Genomic DNA, 17167 nt, shown 5'->3' with positions numbered 1-17167 from the left:
ATCCCAGCTTTGTTGGGTATCCCATACGGTCGGTCCTTATCTTATTTAAGCTCACTTGGTCGCCATTACTTATATTTGAACAGAAAAAAAGAACATGTAAATAAATATATAGGATTACAGGGTGGCCATGTAGTGCAGAGTAGCAGCTGCCTGCAGATATTTCCACAATGATTATCCTTACTAAAGTAAGTCACGGGGTAAAGATAGCTTGAATGTGACGAGGCCCAGCTTAAGTCCTCGTGGCGGCTTGAACTTTTGCATAGGAGATAGATTAGAAGGTAGGTGAACACACCCAGGAAGGACAAACCAATGTAAAACCTTTGAGGAAAGTTCTACAATGAGATCACTGGCTGTTAGTGAAACAAGGTAGAAAAAAGGCATGAAAAAAATGATGGGGCAGCTATATGGCCAAGGATACTGCCTACAGTTTAAATATAGCGGTAATGAAGTGTAATTTATGGACAAAATATACCATTTGATTATTAACCTGTCGATTTCATAAAATCTCCATTCTACCAAAATATTGAAAAACTAAAAGCTATTTAAATCAGCTGCCAAGAAAAAATATGTATCACATATGATGAAGTCACGTGAGGCCTTGAACTGTTCTGCGTAGAATATGCATTCTGTGAGAGCCAAGGGCATGATGACTGGATTACACATCATTATCCTGTCCCGCCTTTTATTTTAAACAAGCTGAAGAAGCAGGGCGATTTCTCTCTGATACATCGAACGCCGTCCAAGTCAAAGTTCAAGCCCCAGTTTGAGCCAAACCCAGATATGAGGGACAGCTCTGTTAGCCTGTAACACCTTCTGCCTTGCCGCATGTTGGTAGGTGCCAATCGAGGCCTAACACAGAAAAAATTCTTCCCAGGGAAGGAAAAAGAAAGTTTTACACAAAACCGTATAAAAAAAAAAAAACTCTTTGTAAAATAAAGGAAATTTTCAGTTCAATACTTGTAGCAGCAAACATAGTGATAAATAATATATACATATCTGTTATTAAATAAACCAGTAGTTATGTATTTCCTATGCACAGAGCAGAAATCAGCATCAGTGTAATAAATAAATTGTCTTTTGCACTATATACATACCTGAATGGTAAAGCTTAAACATGATACACCCATTCCTGTGTAAAACTTCAAAAAAGTGCATCTTTTTGAGTCCCCCATTTGAGTCCTCGACATGTGACCCCCCCCCCCCCCCACACATTCATATTCCTCCACATGATTTGCTCATATTCTTGGCAGAAAATGTGTGACTGTTGTCGCCGGTGAGATGCGGTTCCCTTTCTTCGTCTTGCCCACTTTGCTCAGGCCTATGTACATCCCCGGATACGCCGTCGACTCGTAGGCGTTATAATTATTTGCCAGGAGCTTTTCTTTGAACTTGCACTCGTCGTTGAAATGACCCTGAAGGGAGATGGAAACAAACACGTCACGTCCTGCGATGATTGGTCGCCTTGCTTCGATAGCCCCTGGATTCACGCAGCAGTAAGGAAGCAGTTGCCCGTGGTGTCAAGTTGTAAAAAGGGGCAACGGGAACATTTAGCAGATGATGTTGAAATACTCTGGGGGGACACAATGGCGACTGCACACTTTGTCTTTCTGGGTCTACAAACTTCTTTTCCTTAAAGCCTTTTTTTAAGATCATCATACATTTATGAAAAATGGCCCCCATCTCGTGGTTTGCAGAATGATTTCACAGTTGGGCCCTTAGTCAAGCCCCTTAACCCCCCCCCCCCCCCAATTGCTACTGGGACTTGCTGACACTGCTTTCTAAACTGTATGTTGCTTTGTATATAAGGGATGGATGGATGGATGGACGGACGGACGGACGGACGGACGGACGGACGGACGGATAGATAGATAGATAGATAGATGGGTGGATGGATGGATGGATGGATGGATGGATGGATAGATAGATAGATAGATAGATAGATAGATAGATAGATCATAATATTTAATAACTCATCCCTGGACGAAAACACGCCAGAACTGCGCTCAGGAATGCGACGGCAAGGCAGTGGCAGTGCAACTCATGCACAGGGCAGTGAGTCTATAGGGAGGGGTGAGAACGCACTCCCATGTACTTACAGATCCATACAGCTTCCCTTTGAGGTTCATGGCCACGAATAGACGGCTACGGACACCAAATAGGGTGACCACTCCTCTTTCCACTGGAGAAATTTCCAGAATACCTAAAATGAACGACAGTGGCAAGAGATTTAGACAAGGGCATTCTGACCGATTTGTGTTTGTTAGTGTGGGAATTATACTTTACTAGGTGATAGAAATTGTGTGTGTGTGTGTTTGTGTGTGTGTGGGGGGGGGGCAGTATGTGTATATTACACTGTGGGGAACAAATGTCCCACAGTGTGATAAAAACCTGTTGTTATGCCGTTGTGGAGACCATTTTTTTCAGTCATTACAAGAGGAGGCTCCGTTTGATAAAAATCTGTAACTGCAATCAAAAAAACAAAAAAGTCCTGTATTTTGTTTGGTTACTTATGGTTAAGGTTGGGGCTGGTTGAGAGTTAAGATCGTCATTATTGGGATTAGGGTTTTCCCATATAAATGAATGGATGGTCCCCGTAAATATATGAATATATGAACGTGTGTGTGCGCGTGTGTGTGCGCGTGCGTGCCTGTGTGTGTGCGTGCGTGTGTGTGAAAAAAACCACTTGATACGTTTGGATAACTATAGATATTTACCATGAAAAACGAGGTACCCAGATTATTCTCACCTCACACTGACAGGGTAATACTCCTGCAGCTTAAAATAATACGCAGTAAATGGTGTTATGTAGACAAGGATCATGACTGACATGCAATGCTCATATAAACTACGCTTTTACAGCGCTCTGGTGTGAATTTCTGTAACGTTGCCTTTTATTTTTATTTTTTTAATGAATCAAAATAAGTTCAGGAGCATAAACACCCCGTAGCTCTTCAAATTCATCACGTTGCCCATCTGCCATCAAAAGAGTTAACATACTCCTTAGAAATGCTTCGCATGTGGTGAATAGTAATGCCTTTTCTGGGAATCAAAGGCTAAATGCTCAAATGCTCACATTTACGCGTTTGACTGGTGAGTGTTTCAGTGGCAATGAAAGTTACGTCATCTGCTTGCGGTCATTGATTGTTCTGGATTTTGATTGAATAGTAACTGCATGGGACACTATTTTCTGATGGTACGAGGAAAACTTTAATAAAAAAGAACTAAATGAAATATAATCTATTCTCTTGTGCTGTGAACGCATTTAGCATTACATATCTGCGCCCAACTTTTAAAATGATCACGTCCTTTCTGTTAGTTGAAAGCGAATTTTTGTACCAAAACCCATTGGTACCAGAACTTCATCGCACATATTGCGATGGGCAACTGCTGGACATTATTAACTGAAATATTGCAATTTGGTGGGCAGAAAACATGTTAATTCTGTTTAGAACTTCGAAACGGGAGCCTAATATATGTTCTTAAAATAATTAAGATCCTGATTTAAAATGCTGTTCGGAGCTGTACTTTACTTGCTAACAAATTATTCAACATAAGACCAAATTCTCTAAATACTGTATAGTTAAACTTACTGTATCGATTTTCGTTGTGTACTCCAGTGATTCTTCCGTCCGGCAGGACTTGTATATGAAATCCAATACCCACATTACAGTAAAGACGCCGCAACCTTTTGATTCCAGTAAGATAGTCAGTGTCTCGGTTGGTGTCTCTTTTTTCCCCGTGGATCCGAGCCAAGGAGCGCGAGTAGAGGCTCCCCCAGTGTCGGTCTAACGTGCCGTTCTGCCTGCCAGAAAGGGGGGCACCTCGCACCAAGCTGGACAGCACTCCAAATACCAGTAGCGGTAATAAGGCCGATTGGAAAGTCATCCTGGTCAATATAGATACACGTCTCCCAGATAAAATTCCGTCTTGTGTGGTCACCTTTTTTTTTTTTTTTTTTTTTTTTTTAATAACTAGAAACCAAAATTTGGCAAAAGGAAAAAAAGAATGAAGCTAGCGTGAACACCGACTTCCAGACCAATTCCCCGTTTAGAATATCCACTTGTTCTTGAATGGAGTTTTTTGCTGAGAGGGCATGTGTTTTCCACGAAGGTCGACTCACACTCACTTCCAGGTTGTTTTGAATTCAAGGAGAAGTTAAGAAGTGTTGATTGTCCATAACGGCGCGGTACAGCCATACCGCGGCTCGGCCACTGACGATATTTATATCCGCTTAGAAATTACATCATACGCCACCTACTGCAGCGCCAGGCAGCTTCTGCCTGAGACCATCGCCACCCAATGATGCCTGACCTCGCCTTGTTGCTAAGATCATGCAGAAGAAGACACTTTTTTACAAACACCGCCTTCCGAATTCCTTTGAAAGAATGGAATGTGTATAAAAACGTTAAAGTAGCTCTCTCTTTTAGCGCATGGACCTATAGAAAGTATTGAGATTCTGAAAAGAGTAGAGGCTTGGCGACATTTCATTTTGCTTTCTGCATCGCTAACTTCTATTATAATGCAAAATACAAAGAAAATGTGTATGGGAGGGTGTACATGGGAAATTGCAAAAGTAACAATCTAAAATATCGTTCAGGAAACTACAAATGAACAATAACTGGAAAAAAACAATAGTAGAATCCAACTTATTGTAAAATTTAACTTTTATACTTAAACTTACATTGCCCCATAATAGGAACAATTGCGAGACTAAATAACGTTTTGTATCTCGAAAAAGTACTTCTGATATATTTTTGTTTTAATCAATTCTAAGACGATTACCACATGAAAGTCAGACGCGACGATTGATGTCCCTAGTTTGTGTACTACAAGCATGCCTATACAGAGTATGTGCTCTATTAAAAAGTGCTGATTGAAACTGTTATACCCGACTGAACATACTGATTCATACGTGGAATCCCTCCTCCTCATTTTTTTAGTAAGATGTCCGTTATCTGACAAGCACGCCTTAGTATCTGAATATTCCAGATATGCGATATTATTTGTTGCGTTAGCCGCAGAACGTCTTTTAGAGGAAAAGCGAAAAGGAAAAAAAATGGAAACATGAATTTTTCAGTCACAAGTAAGGGCACCTTAACGTTGGATAATATCGGATCTGAACAGATTAAGCTTTTATCATGATTCTCAGTGAGTTGATTCGATGAAGAAGGGGGAAAAAAAGAATGCACTTAGGTGGGTTAGTTAAGCCGCACGTTAGATGATGAATGACATGATATTCGGGGATTCTTCAAGAGTAGTACGAATTTTAACAAAGTAACGACTTCTTAAATACAATACCTTTTAGTAAACGCGAGTGACAATTGAGAGAGGCTTTAAAAAGACATTTTGGCATTCAGGATAATTCCAATCGTTTGCGATATTATGATTCTGTCGTTATTGTTATAATAAATGAACAAAAATAGGTCTAGCATAAAGCACTTTTAATCGAATGTAATTGAATATAATAGGTAAGAGAGCTTCCTTGTCATTGTTTATTTACATGATCCTCAGTGACTCACTGAGTCGGTGAGGCAAAACATGAAGATCCTTAAATTTTCCTTGTCATTGATTGAACGGTGAGACGTTTTAAGTTTATTCAATGCAGATATTAAATAAACGAAGAATTTTGTCAAGTTAGACAAAAAGTTATTGCTTGTGTAAGTTATTCCGCTGTGAATTATTTTTCTTTTTTCTTTTCTTGCTTTTTTTTAAAAAAATAAAACCATCACCGATTCAGTGGGGTAAACACATAAACTATTTTAATAATAATAACGACGATAATAATAATAATATACATAGCATGTTACATTCAATATAATTAAAACTTTTATCTCAAGTAGTTAAAAAAGTTATTTGTGTGTGTGTGTGTGTGTCTCATATTTTGCTCTCCACTTATAGTTAAGATTACGGCTGGGTAGGGGTTAAGGTCATTAGAGTTCCCCCATAGAAATTAATGAGTCGCCACAACGGTATAATTATAATTTTGTGTGTGTATGTCTGTGGGGGGGGGTCCTCACTCTGCCGCTCTCCATGGTGCTGTAATTTCACTGTTAATAAAGCTTTTACTTAAATCCCCGATATTTATGCTAATTCGTAGTAGCCTACCAATAAGTTTCGCAGTATTCCATTTGCGTACATTCATTTTTAAATAGGCCTACATTTTAAAATGCATTATGAGACGCCACCTATTTCTGCTTGTAAGTATGGTAATCTACACTTTTACTGCGTAAAATTTCTGCTATGAATTGATGTCTTCAAATAAATTTGAATCGGTGCGATAGGCTATTTATTTGATCATTCATTCGGAAAAGAATCGTACAGGGTTTGAAAAATAGTGAGACCCGGGGGTGTGGGTGGCTGTCGTCAATCGCATTATTGATACCGTCCTCTTCAGAATGTGTTTATTGTTTTTCAATTATTTCGCTGAATTTGACTTTTCTTTTTCCTTTTAACAAAAGAAAGCTACAAACTCCTATACGTAAATATAGGAGCATTGTAAAATGGCGCATGCAATTTTACCTACGTTAAAAATGCAATATGTTCGCAAACTCAGATTTCGTAGATCGTTTATGCTGCCCTCTACAGAGAATCTTGTTAAATTATGCAAATTGCAGGTTTAAATCAGCAACGCCAACCTTCTAATTACACCGTACAGATTATTGCGAATGAGGGACAACTAAAACAACACATTAAACCGTATTTTTCTGGAGGGAGAATTCATTAACTAGGATTTAACATTTGTTATAATTGTAGACTGTTTATTTTCACCACACAAATATAACAGTAATAAACGATGAGGTGCATAACAAATTATAATACCTTTGCTTATTATCTTAATTAAATTCACTTCACATTTTTGGTAGAAAATTCCAAATTTGAACCGATTTTTCGAATAAGTCATAAATGATCTTTAGTGAACTTTTAGATTTTAAAAGTCAGTTTGTTTACACTTATACGCTTAACATAAAATTCCCAGCTGCTGTTTGAGACCTGCGTGGGCCACCAGACCAGCAGAACGGCTTAGGCTGGGTCAACCGTGTCTGATTCACATATAAAGAAACAAATATAACGACTGGTAGCCTATAAAGTAACCGCAAATAATGATTTATTATACGAATCATGGAAGGTTTAACCAGAAATAATGCTTTGTTATTCTAAATAAATATCAAGCTGTCGTCAGACAGCATATGCTATTTTGATATTATTATACCAATATGCAAAATACATAACTACAGCTCAATGTACTCTGGATAAATCTGGTTCAGAAGTTCACAAGTATTTAAACATCTCTGATATACTGTTGATTTAAAGATGAAATGATCTTATAATTAGCGGTGTAGAAACTATTGGCTGCAATTAGTTGGCGCCTGCCCCGTGTTATACATCTTAATTGGCAACCACAGCTGTCTTAGATGCGTTCCTAGGAGAGATAAAGTCGGAGGAACTGACACAGCATACAAATACAGTACTGTGCAAAAGCCTTAGACAGTGAAAGAAAATTTTAAGGCTGTTCATCTTGGGAGTAATAATATATTTTATAATAATAATAATAAACAATTTAACATTATAACATGTGCAAATTAACGGTAACAAAGGTAAAGAAGAATTTCATCTATTCTACAGCTTCCCAAACCAATCCTGGGGTATTGGTTAGCCACACCACGTGGGATAGTGGCTGCACACCACGTGGGATAGTGGCTGAGTCAAAAAATACATGGTGTTCTGGGCCGGTTATGCAAATACTGTGGTGTTTCCCGGAGAGGTTTTCAAATGGCTAAGCTGATGCACTTTGACAGGCATAATGTCATAGTTTTACAGTAACATTTAAGCATCATTTTTCTGTGACTGCCTAAGACTTTTGCACATTAGTGTATAAAAAGGTAGTTAAAAATAAATAATATGATTGAATGAATCTAACCACAGAATAAAATGAAAAGCAATGGAATCCATTAATCCATCCATCCATCCATCCATTTTCTATACCCAGTTGTCCATAAAATGAGGTATAAAGTGCTTAAAATAGCATGTTAGCTACTAGGAGTCCTCACTTAGTGTACAGACAGCTGGGGGGTACAGACTTGTCCTGAGTGTCTCACTGTTGCAGTGATGCAGTGACCGCATCAGTGAGAACTTCCCACTGGCTCCAGTTTTAAACTGAAATCTGTAGTAGGTGTGTTTAAATAGCATCTGCATTGTGCTTCTCTTGCACACAGACTGTTTATCTCAACGACTTATTGTGATTGTGAAATTAAACTGGAAAGAATTACCCCTAGGGTGCAGTGTTGTAAGTTGCATGAGAAGCGAAAAGTTTCTTGGAATGAGACTGCTGAACTTGAGTTTGTTTACTGGATTGATGTTTTCCAGGATGGCTGGACTGGCCCTCACTATACCAGGGGTAGATTCCAGCTGACTTGACATATAGCATTCAAATACACTCTTATAATGATCAGGGGCTTTCCTTCAGAGAAAAAAAAATCAATTCTCATTATTTCCAGATTGAATCATTATAGAAATTGTAAATAACCAATATGTCAAATACAGAAAACAAAAGAGAAACAGACCTTTAATTGCTTTAAGGATATCATTCACTCGGGTCATTATCCAATACCATGGATTCATTAGTTTAGGGGTCACTATAGTGCTTTTCAAGGTCATGCTCACTTTAATATTACGTAGATTGAATTTTTGAATATGAATCATTATCACATTTTCCCGCTATATGTTTGACAAGCAATGAAAAGGTGACAGTCACTGTATCAGCAAGGTGTAATCCAAAGCAGTCACTGTATCAGCAAGCTGTAATCCAAAGCAGTCACTGTATCAGCAAGCTGTAATCCAAAGCAGTCACTGTATCAGCAAGCTGTAATCCAAAGCAGTCACTGTATCAGCAAGGTGTAATCCAAAGCAGTCACTGTATCAGCAAGGTGTAATCCAAAGCAGTCACTGTATCAGCAAGGTGTAATCCAAAGCAGTCACTGTATCAGCAAGGTGTAATCCAAAGCAGTCACTGTATCAGCAAGGTGTAATCCAAAGCAGTCACTGTATCAGCAAGGTGTAATCCAAAGCAGTCACTGTATCAGCAAGGTGTAATCCAAAGCAGTCACTGTATCAGCAAGGTGTAATCCAAAGCAGTCACTGTATCAGCAAGGTGTAATCCAAAGCAGTCACTGTATCAGCAAGGTGTAATCCAAAGCAGTCACTGTATCAGCAAGGTGTAATCCAAAGCAGTCACTGTATCAGCAAGGTGTAATCCAAAGCAGTCACTGTATCAGCAAGGTGTAATCCAAAGCAGTCACTGTATCAGCAAGGTGTAATCCAAAGCAGTCACTGTATCAGCAAGGTGTAATCCAAAGCAGTCACTGTATCAGCAAACTGTAATCCAAAGCAGTCACTGTATCAGCAAGCTGTAATCCAAAGCAGTCACTGTATCAGCAAGGTGTAATCCAAAGCAGTCACTGACTTCTGCAACAAACAGTATCCAAGATGGGTCTCCTATATCAGCCCACTCATCCGTGATACCAGATTTAGACTGAGGCACCATAAATGATCCCATTCACTGGGGCCCAAACACGGACAGGGGCCGTGATACATGCTAGGAGCACGAGGGTGGGTGCCCAGGGTAAACTTTGGCTGGGGGACCCAGGGTTTCAAGCATCACCCTTGTCATTGCATAGTATATCTCAGGAAAGAGGTGACCAATAGGCATCGAGACTGCTGACTGGGAGATATACAAAAAGCAGACTGTGCTTTCGCGAAAATTAGGAACAGCACCAGGATGAAATACTGAATTTGGATTCCCAGTTGCACTCACACCAGCTGAGGAACTCAGGCTAACCAAGACCACGAAAAGTGAAACAAAATGCCAGCTAACCAAAGCCTAAAACCTAGAGACAAATCACCGACTAACTGTAACTGCAATCATGGAAACATAGCACCTCCAATATCCTCTATATGAAACCCGGAGGTAAAACGCAGAAAACTAGGGACCTGAATCCCAAACTAAACCGAGCTGAATCCAAAACTAAACCGAGCTGAATCCTAAACTAAACCAAGCACTGAGCATTACACTCAGGAGTCAATGACATCAGATATGAGCCATGATCTATGCTCATGCTTAGTCTAAATAAGACTTGGAACCAGCTACTTTCAAGGTCACAATGAAAATTCTTAATTGCATGACTGAACACAATGTAGGTGTAGCATCGTGGAACGTTATGTTAAACCTATATTTTAATATATGTAATATACAATACTGTGCAAAAGTCTTTGGCAGTAAAAGGAATTGTTTAAAGCTATTTACCTGGATTGCAAGTGTGTATTTGCTCAGAACAAACAACAATTTAATATTTGACTGTATGCAAATTAAATGTAACACAACAAAGACTAACGTGAATTTCTTCTATTATCCAAAAAGTTACTAATATGTTGTTGGTTCCCAAATCCTTCCTCAGGGGCACCTCAACATCTGACAAAATGTCACCTTGGACCCTCCCAGCCCAATTTTGCATATAATTTTATGAAATCAAGGGCCGCTGTGAAGTGCTGGGCCCCCCTGCATCTACCAGGGGATCCATGACCTTTCAATGCCCCTGATTCCTTGTATTCATTAAATTTCACCACCAGGTCATTTAATTAATTTACTTCAATAAAGTCAATTAACCATATGAGCCGTGCTACTTGTTCAGTCAAAAAAAATACATGGATGTATTAGATGGTTGCTGCTAATACTGTGTGATTTTAGGAGATGTTTTGAAATTGCTAAGCTCACACTTTGACAGGCATAACATCATAGTTTTACAGTAACATGATGATCACTTAAATATTTTCTTTGACGGCCTAAGACTTTTGCACAGCTCTCTATACTAGTGTGGACTGGCATCCCTTCCAGGGTGTATCCCTGCCTAGTGCCATATGCTGTCCAGAAAATGTTCTAGGTTGGATGGATGGATGAATGGATGGATGGATCTAGTTTGACAAAGATTAACAAGTCAGTCTTTTTTCCTTTTCAATGTATTGACTTGTTATTAAATTGTAGGCATTTTCATTTATCATCCAAATTCTAGATCGGCACATTTCTGTATCTGCCTTGACTGAAGAAATTCAAATACAGATCAGCTTAATCATACTACACAAAAGCCCTCGGAAATGCAGCTTATTTGCTAGCATGAGTGAATCAGGGGTAGATCAAAGATGCACAATAATTTGGCTTTTTTGATCAGTAATATTACACTTTGGAATTCATAGAAACCCAGAGAAATCAATATCAGTAACAGAGTTTTTTCTCATAGACTGATTTCCTTACTTATTTTTGCGAGCGTACCTCGGGGAATGGATCCTTCCAAAGGATAAAGCTATTGTGAAATAGGGGACTTTCAATCTACGAAGTATAGAATAACTGACTTTAATTCCTGTGTATGTCTGAACACTAACAGCATGTATCTACACCTTAGAAATAGCCATTAGAAGTATAATACACAGCTCAGTCTTCTTTTTAAGTTTTACACTTTTTTTTCTTTCTCTTCTTCCCTTCCTTTAACGGTCGATCTCTTTCTCCAAATGTATGATGTCATAGGAAAGCAGGTAAGGCAGCCACAAAGAGGGGGCCTGAATAGAAGTCTCAGGAGGGATATTTCATTCAGCAGCGCTGCAACGTAGCCCCAGTCTTCTCATGACCGTGGGATCAGGTTCAGACTGCAAAGCTCCACACCAAATTGTTGCAAAGAAGAAAGAATCCGCTCTCTTGTAATGCGTGGGGTTTTCACCATGTTTTTGTCTGCATTCTCCATACAGAATATACTTGTGAAACTTTAGTATCGTGTATTTTTTTATTCTGATGCTGTCTAATGACAAAAAAGAAAACCACAATTAACATATTCCCATGTAATTTATTAGTCTCCCAAACACATTATATAGCCAAAAGTTTGTGGACACCAGCTTCTTCAACGTGTTAATGTGATGTCGGTCCACCCTTTGCGACTATAATATCCTCGTCTCTTCTGGGAAGGCTTTCCATTGGATGCTGGGACCTTGCTGGTGGGATTTGCTCCCAATCAGGTTGGATGTTAATGTTGGGTGATCAGGTCCCTTTCTGTGGGCCTGTATGTCCTACCACTTCCCAGCTGAACTTGCTCCCAGACATTTTGGCCTTCACTGTCACTTCACTTGTGGTTGAGCAGGGTGGCTCTAGCAGGGCGGAAATGTGGCAAACTGACGTGTTGGAAAGATGGCGTCCTATGATGACGCCATGTGGAATGTCACCCCGCTCCTGTACAACCACCTACTCTGCTACTAATATATGTTGCAAGAGATGATATGACTGTGCTTATTTATATACCTGTGTCAGCGATGGGTGTGGCTTAATTAGGAAATTCCTCTAATTAATAGGGGTGCCCACATCCTTTTGGCCAGACCGTGTAATTTATCTAATGTAAACCACTTACTTTAAACTTTTGATGTGTATTTTAAAAATGAACTACTTAGTGACTTAATTTTGATTGCCAAACTACTATTTGTCTGATACTAATGACCTAATAATTAACTATATTATGTCATATCAGACATATCATGCCATCCAGACATCCAGAATGGAAGGTAAAATATTATAGCATTTTAAAAATAAAAACCCAAGGAGCACAAATACTGTGTACATTAATGGTCATAAGGATGTTATTAAAAAACAACAACATGAGATCAATAACAAGGAGCGAGTCAAAACAGTATGCCATCAATAATTTAAAGAACAATGGATCCAAATAAATAGGCAAACATCAGAAACATACAATGTACTTTTTTGCAGTTTAAAACAGTAGCCTGTCAAGTTTCGCAAAGTGCTTTGCTGTATATTCGTAGACTTGAATGGTTTATTTAGCTGTACCAAACATACTGACCTAAATGCAAAATAAACTCCCCAGACTATAAGAATGTAAACACAATCTGAATTTATGAAAACTTACAGTAAAAGTGACACACATATATATAGTACATTTGTCTTCGAATACTAAATGGGCAGCATAGCTTCTGATAACCAGCAACCTACAGTTTTGAATGTGATATTGCAGCAGCATTGTTTTTGGTCCTGTAAAGTCACTCACATATACCTGTTGTATGTAGATATAAGACTTTTCATTTGGGAACCATCTTTCCTGCAACACAAAAGCACCTGCTGCTCTGTGGAGGAAAAGTTCATTGTGTCCTCATAGAGGGTTTGGCACTATCATCATCTCCACAGTGATGCAAACGTCCGTTCCGGTTCACAGTCGCGTCTCAACACGAGACTTGATTGGAAAAGTTGAGCCTGATGCATGTCAGTCGTCTGACTTTTTGGACGTGGCAGATGACTTCCGCTCCCTGTTCCGCCTTCGCTCGGACCGTCCCGCCCGCCTCAGGGCGTTCTCCTGGTACCCCCGGCTGGTATGGAACAGGTGTACCATCTCGTGGTCCTTGCTTCCCAGTACCCTGGGCAGAAAGAGCGAGGCCTTCTCTGTCCGGCGTGTCTTGCAGCCCCTCCTGGGCCGGCCCTTCCCGTTGATGGACACGTACCACAATCTTTCAGCGCTGGCTCGCCTCCTGGCGCCCGGGGGTGACGGGGGCGCCGTCCGGTAGTGCCGGGAGGCGTAAGTGTTATAGCCAAGCTCATGGATCCGCTCCACAAACTCGCACTCCTGGTTAAACACCTCCTTAGGAAGAAGTACAAAGCCTCTGTCAGTGATTCTGTGATCTGAAATCTTCACATTTAAGAAAATAAATCTGTTTATGGTTGATGGTGTGTGGATCAGTGGGTCAGGAAGGTGTACTTGTGATCAGAAGGCTGCTAGTTCAAATCCCCAGGTTGTCTGGGTCGTTTCCCTAATGGGCCCTTATGCAAAGTACTTAATTCCCAGCTCCTCTGAGGACTGACTCACCCTGCAGCCTCAACTGACATAAAAAAATGGAAATTGTGTCTGTTGGATAAGGGTCATGGTATGACAGCTGTTTTTAATCGGTGGCTTAATTGGCAGCGTTGTTTAAATCCCAATCCTGGTTCTACCTGTGTGGAGTCTCTGTGAATTGGTGCCTCTGAATCATCTGTAGTGTGTGCAATTGTAGGTTTGTGTGTATGTCTGCATTCCCCATAATGCTCTGTCATTCTGTCTAGAATGACATAACATGACGCCACAACCCAGTACTGGATTAGCAGTTATGGAAGATGCATGCTTTCAGATGGTACTGTACATACTATATAGTTACAGTGTGAAATTCACCATGGACACTGAATGATCGCATACATTCATTCACTTGAACATGGATATCGAATCACCTGAGAGCTGGGAATGAATGATGTTCTTGCCTGCAGTAAGAGGCTATGAATGGAGAGTTATGAAGAACCGTCTCCTCAGGCTACTGTAGGCTGAGTTCATATTCTACATCATTCTATTAAAAAAACTGGACCTTTTTAGTAACAGATATGTTCCACCAGCTTGACTGAGAAGCCACAGAAGTGCAGACTCGGTGTATGTTAACATACTACAGTGCCGTAATAAACAAGTGGTAGGAGAACCACATTTGATTTTTAGCATCTGTAAGAGAACCCCCGCTGAAAATAATTTGAATGAGAAGAATATGTGCAACACCTTAGAGAAGCGAGGAGTCTGACGCCTGTGGTCCGATATACGCATATAGATGCAGGGTTTTAAAAATGTCAGGTGGTATATACTCACCGAGGCGTAGAGGCGTCCTTTTTTGTTCATGGCCAGATATCTGCCAGAAAACAGACCCTTTATCGCCACCACTCCGACGTCAACCGCTGTGATTTCCAATATACCTATCGCGAACCAAGACAGAGCATTGTGTTAATATATCGATTAAAATCCAGGGCAACGCGCCTATTTTGGGAGGAATCTCCTGAATCTGCAGTGCAAACTAAACGACCTTATTAAGAAGTGTGTGTTCACCTAATTAAAAACTACACAATCAATAACAGTTCGAAGCGGGTATTGAAAAACCACAAGTAGGGGCCAGATTTTATACGCAGCTTCCAAGTTAAATACCATCAAGAACAGACAATAAAGTCGCCCACGTTGATATACTGGATTAGACGTCTTTTACCCAAAGTTCTCTCCCTTGCCTTCCATAAATGGGACAAAGAGTGCCGGCAGCAATTACCTGCCTGCTATGAAAGCGAAGGGTAAGCGATTAGCAGAAACGCTCGCTTGTTTGACTTCTACAAAGAATCGACTCACCATTTATTGAGACTTTAGACAATGAGTTGGATTAAACTCTGACATGGGTCAATGAGATTTACGGGCAATCCAAAGAAAAGCCGAATGACATTGAACTCTAGGTTCGATTAATCCTGAACCAAAAAAAAAAAAAACAATTTAAAGCCAATTTAAAGTCTGGCATTCTTGGTCTAAAATGCAGCAAATTCACTCTTTCGACAGCAAAAAAGTAGAAAAAAATAATATTAGCGCTTCCTTACTTAAGCAATATTCTTTAGGAAATTCAGTTTTCATCGGCCCTTATTCAAGCATATCCTGCAAGAATTTTTTTTGTTGTTGGATAATCAAGATAATCCCTGTCAGGACACTAAATAGCTGACTGCAAAGTGCAATGTTTATGGCAAATTGGTACGCATATTCAGTATAAAAATAAACGAAAACAATATTTATACGAGCAGGTCATATGAGCAGTTAATAAAGATCAAAGCATGCACGTTTTCCTTTCGGTAGCCTATCAATATTTCTCATGTAACTTGTTTTTATTTAAAAAGCTTATACATTCTCATAAAATATGTGCCCGACTTAACACTCTATGTAACATTTTCAAATTAGTCGTTCAAGGGCTGTAAAGGTGATGTCTATTTGAACAGTATGTTTATATTTGTAATTTTATAGCTAGTAATCTCATAAAACAATATTATTCGGGGAAAATACAGATCACTACAATGTACTAAATGTCACATTTGAATTTACAGAGGGAAAAAGTTATTGATCACTGGATCGTTTGCTCATTTTCAAAAGTACAGTGACGGACTTTCAGTTATTAAAATTATAGTTACTTTGAAGTTCACACGAGGCATAGCAATGCATGAAGATAATTCAAATAAGTTATTGAATTTGAAATGGTACTCAGATTAGTTATGTGTACAATATCGCTGACCTCCTACCTATACACTGTTTACCTGAAGCTCGTTACATTTAAACGAGGCATTATGTGCAAAGAAAACCTACTTACTGTATGGGTTGTTCTCTTCGAGAGATCCGTCAATTTTCCCATTTGGGTGTATTTGCAGATGGTACTTCGTGGCACAGTAAAGCTTCCTGCGTCTTGGTGCTCCTCCAAGGTGCTCATAAACACCACCACGTCCCCCAGCATCTCTCCGCTGCCGAGGGTCACATGCCTGATCCGTGGCACAGGGCTCCTTCGGAGTCTTACCCAGAATCGGAGACAAGTCCTGCTTACTGGGATCCAAGAAGCTCAGCAACACCCAGGCTAGAATTATAACCATTGTGGCATGGCCGAAAATCTTAGTCCGCTTGCTAGAATGCAAAAAACTGACTCAAGGGGTCCCATCAAAGAAGTCTTGTTTGCCTCGGCACTGCGAGCAAAGCGCATTGGTCCAGCCCACGTAACATTGGCAATTTTATCTGCCTCGATCTCTCCTTTTTATTGGCAGTGATCTAGTAACCTCAAGTCATCGATTAGGATGCCCGAAGTGACAGCGGCGAGGAATAATCCAAGCGATAATCATCAGTACTTTTTTTTCTTTTTTCTTTTTGCTCTCCAAATAAACTGCACAAAAACAAACGAATTTCACAAGGGAGGCTGTCGTGAGGTTTCACTGATCGACAGCGCGCAGGAATAAAAGAACCTTCCGCCAACAATAGCCTTAACTTTGACCAATTGATACAAAGGGGTAGGGAGGCAAGGTATCAGTCTTGTGTGAACTATGAGAGTGCAGCGTGGATAAAATTACACAGCATTACACAGTGTGGCTTATTGCAGAAAACCGCATCACAAAGAAGGGCCCAACGGAGGGCAGAGTTTCTTCTCAGATGCTCCTTTGAAAAACCCAAAAGGCCAATTATACATTCGAAAATTACACAGTCTGAGCTTTGCGATGTATATTCCCTCGGGCGTGCTACTATCTATCTCAATCCGCATTACGTGCAACTATCTTAGATGCTAA

General features: G+C 39.9%; 2 protein-coding genes across 3 annotated transcripts; both read right to left on the bottom strand.

Moving 5' to 3' along the window:
* Positions 1-1226: 1226 nt before the first annotated feature.
* LOC111851956 (fibroblast growth factor 4B-like) lies at positions 1227-10112 on the bottom strand. 2 transcript variants are annotated; one of them, XM_072698708.1, is made up of 4 exons: positions 10057-10112; positions 3591-3886; positions 2097-2200; positions 1227-1412 (listed from the first exon to the last, which is right to left on the bottom strand). In XM_072698708.1, exons 1-4 carry the CDS (start codon positions 10110-10112, stop codon positions 1236-1238), a joined length of 633 nt encoding a protein of 210 aa, XP_072554809.1. In that variant the 3' UTR covers positions 1227-1235. The 2 variants fall into 2 exon arrangements, with proteins under 2 accessions (XP_072554809.1, XP_023683114.1); XM_023827346.2 differs by lacking the exon at positions 10057-10112 and having other exon boundaries at positions 3591-3891.
* A 3192-nt stretch (positions 10113-13304) lies between these two features.
* On the bottom strand, positions 13305-16504 carry fgf3 (fibroblast growth factor 3). Its single transcript, XM_023827114.2, has 3 exons — positions 16213-16504; positions 14697-14800; positions 13305-13676 (listed from the first exon to the last, which is right to left on the bottom strand). Exons 1-3 carry the CDS (start codon positions 16484-16486, stop codon positions 13305-13307), a joined length of 750 nt encoding a protein of 249 aa, XP_023682882.2. The 5' UTR covers positions 16487-16504.
* Positions 16505-17167: the final 663 nt, after the last annotated feature.

This window comes from Paramormyrops kingsleyae, chromosome 13 (assembly GCF_048594095.1).
Source record: "Paramormyrops kingsleyae isolate MSU_618 chromosome 13, PKINGS_0.4, whole genome shotgun sequence".
Taxonomy (NCBI): Eukaryota; Metazoa; Chordata; class Actinopteri; order Osteoglossiformes; family Mormyridae; genus Paramormyrops; species Paramormyrops kingsleyae.
The sequence above is the reverse complement of the archived record's forward strand: the minus strand, read 5'-3'. Positions and strand labels throughout refer to the sequence as shown.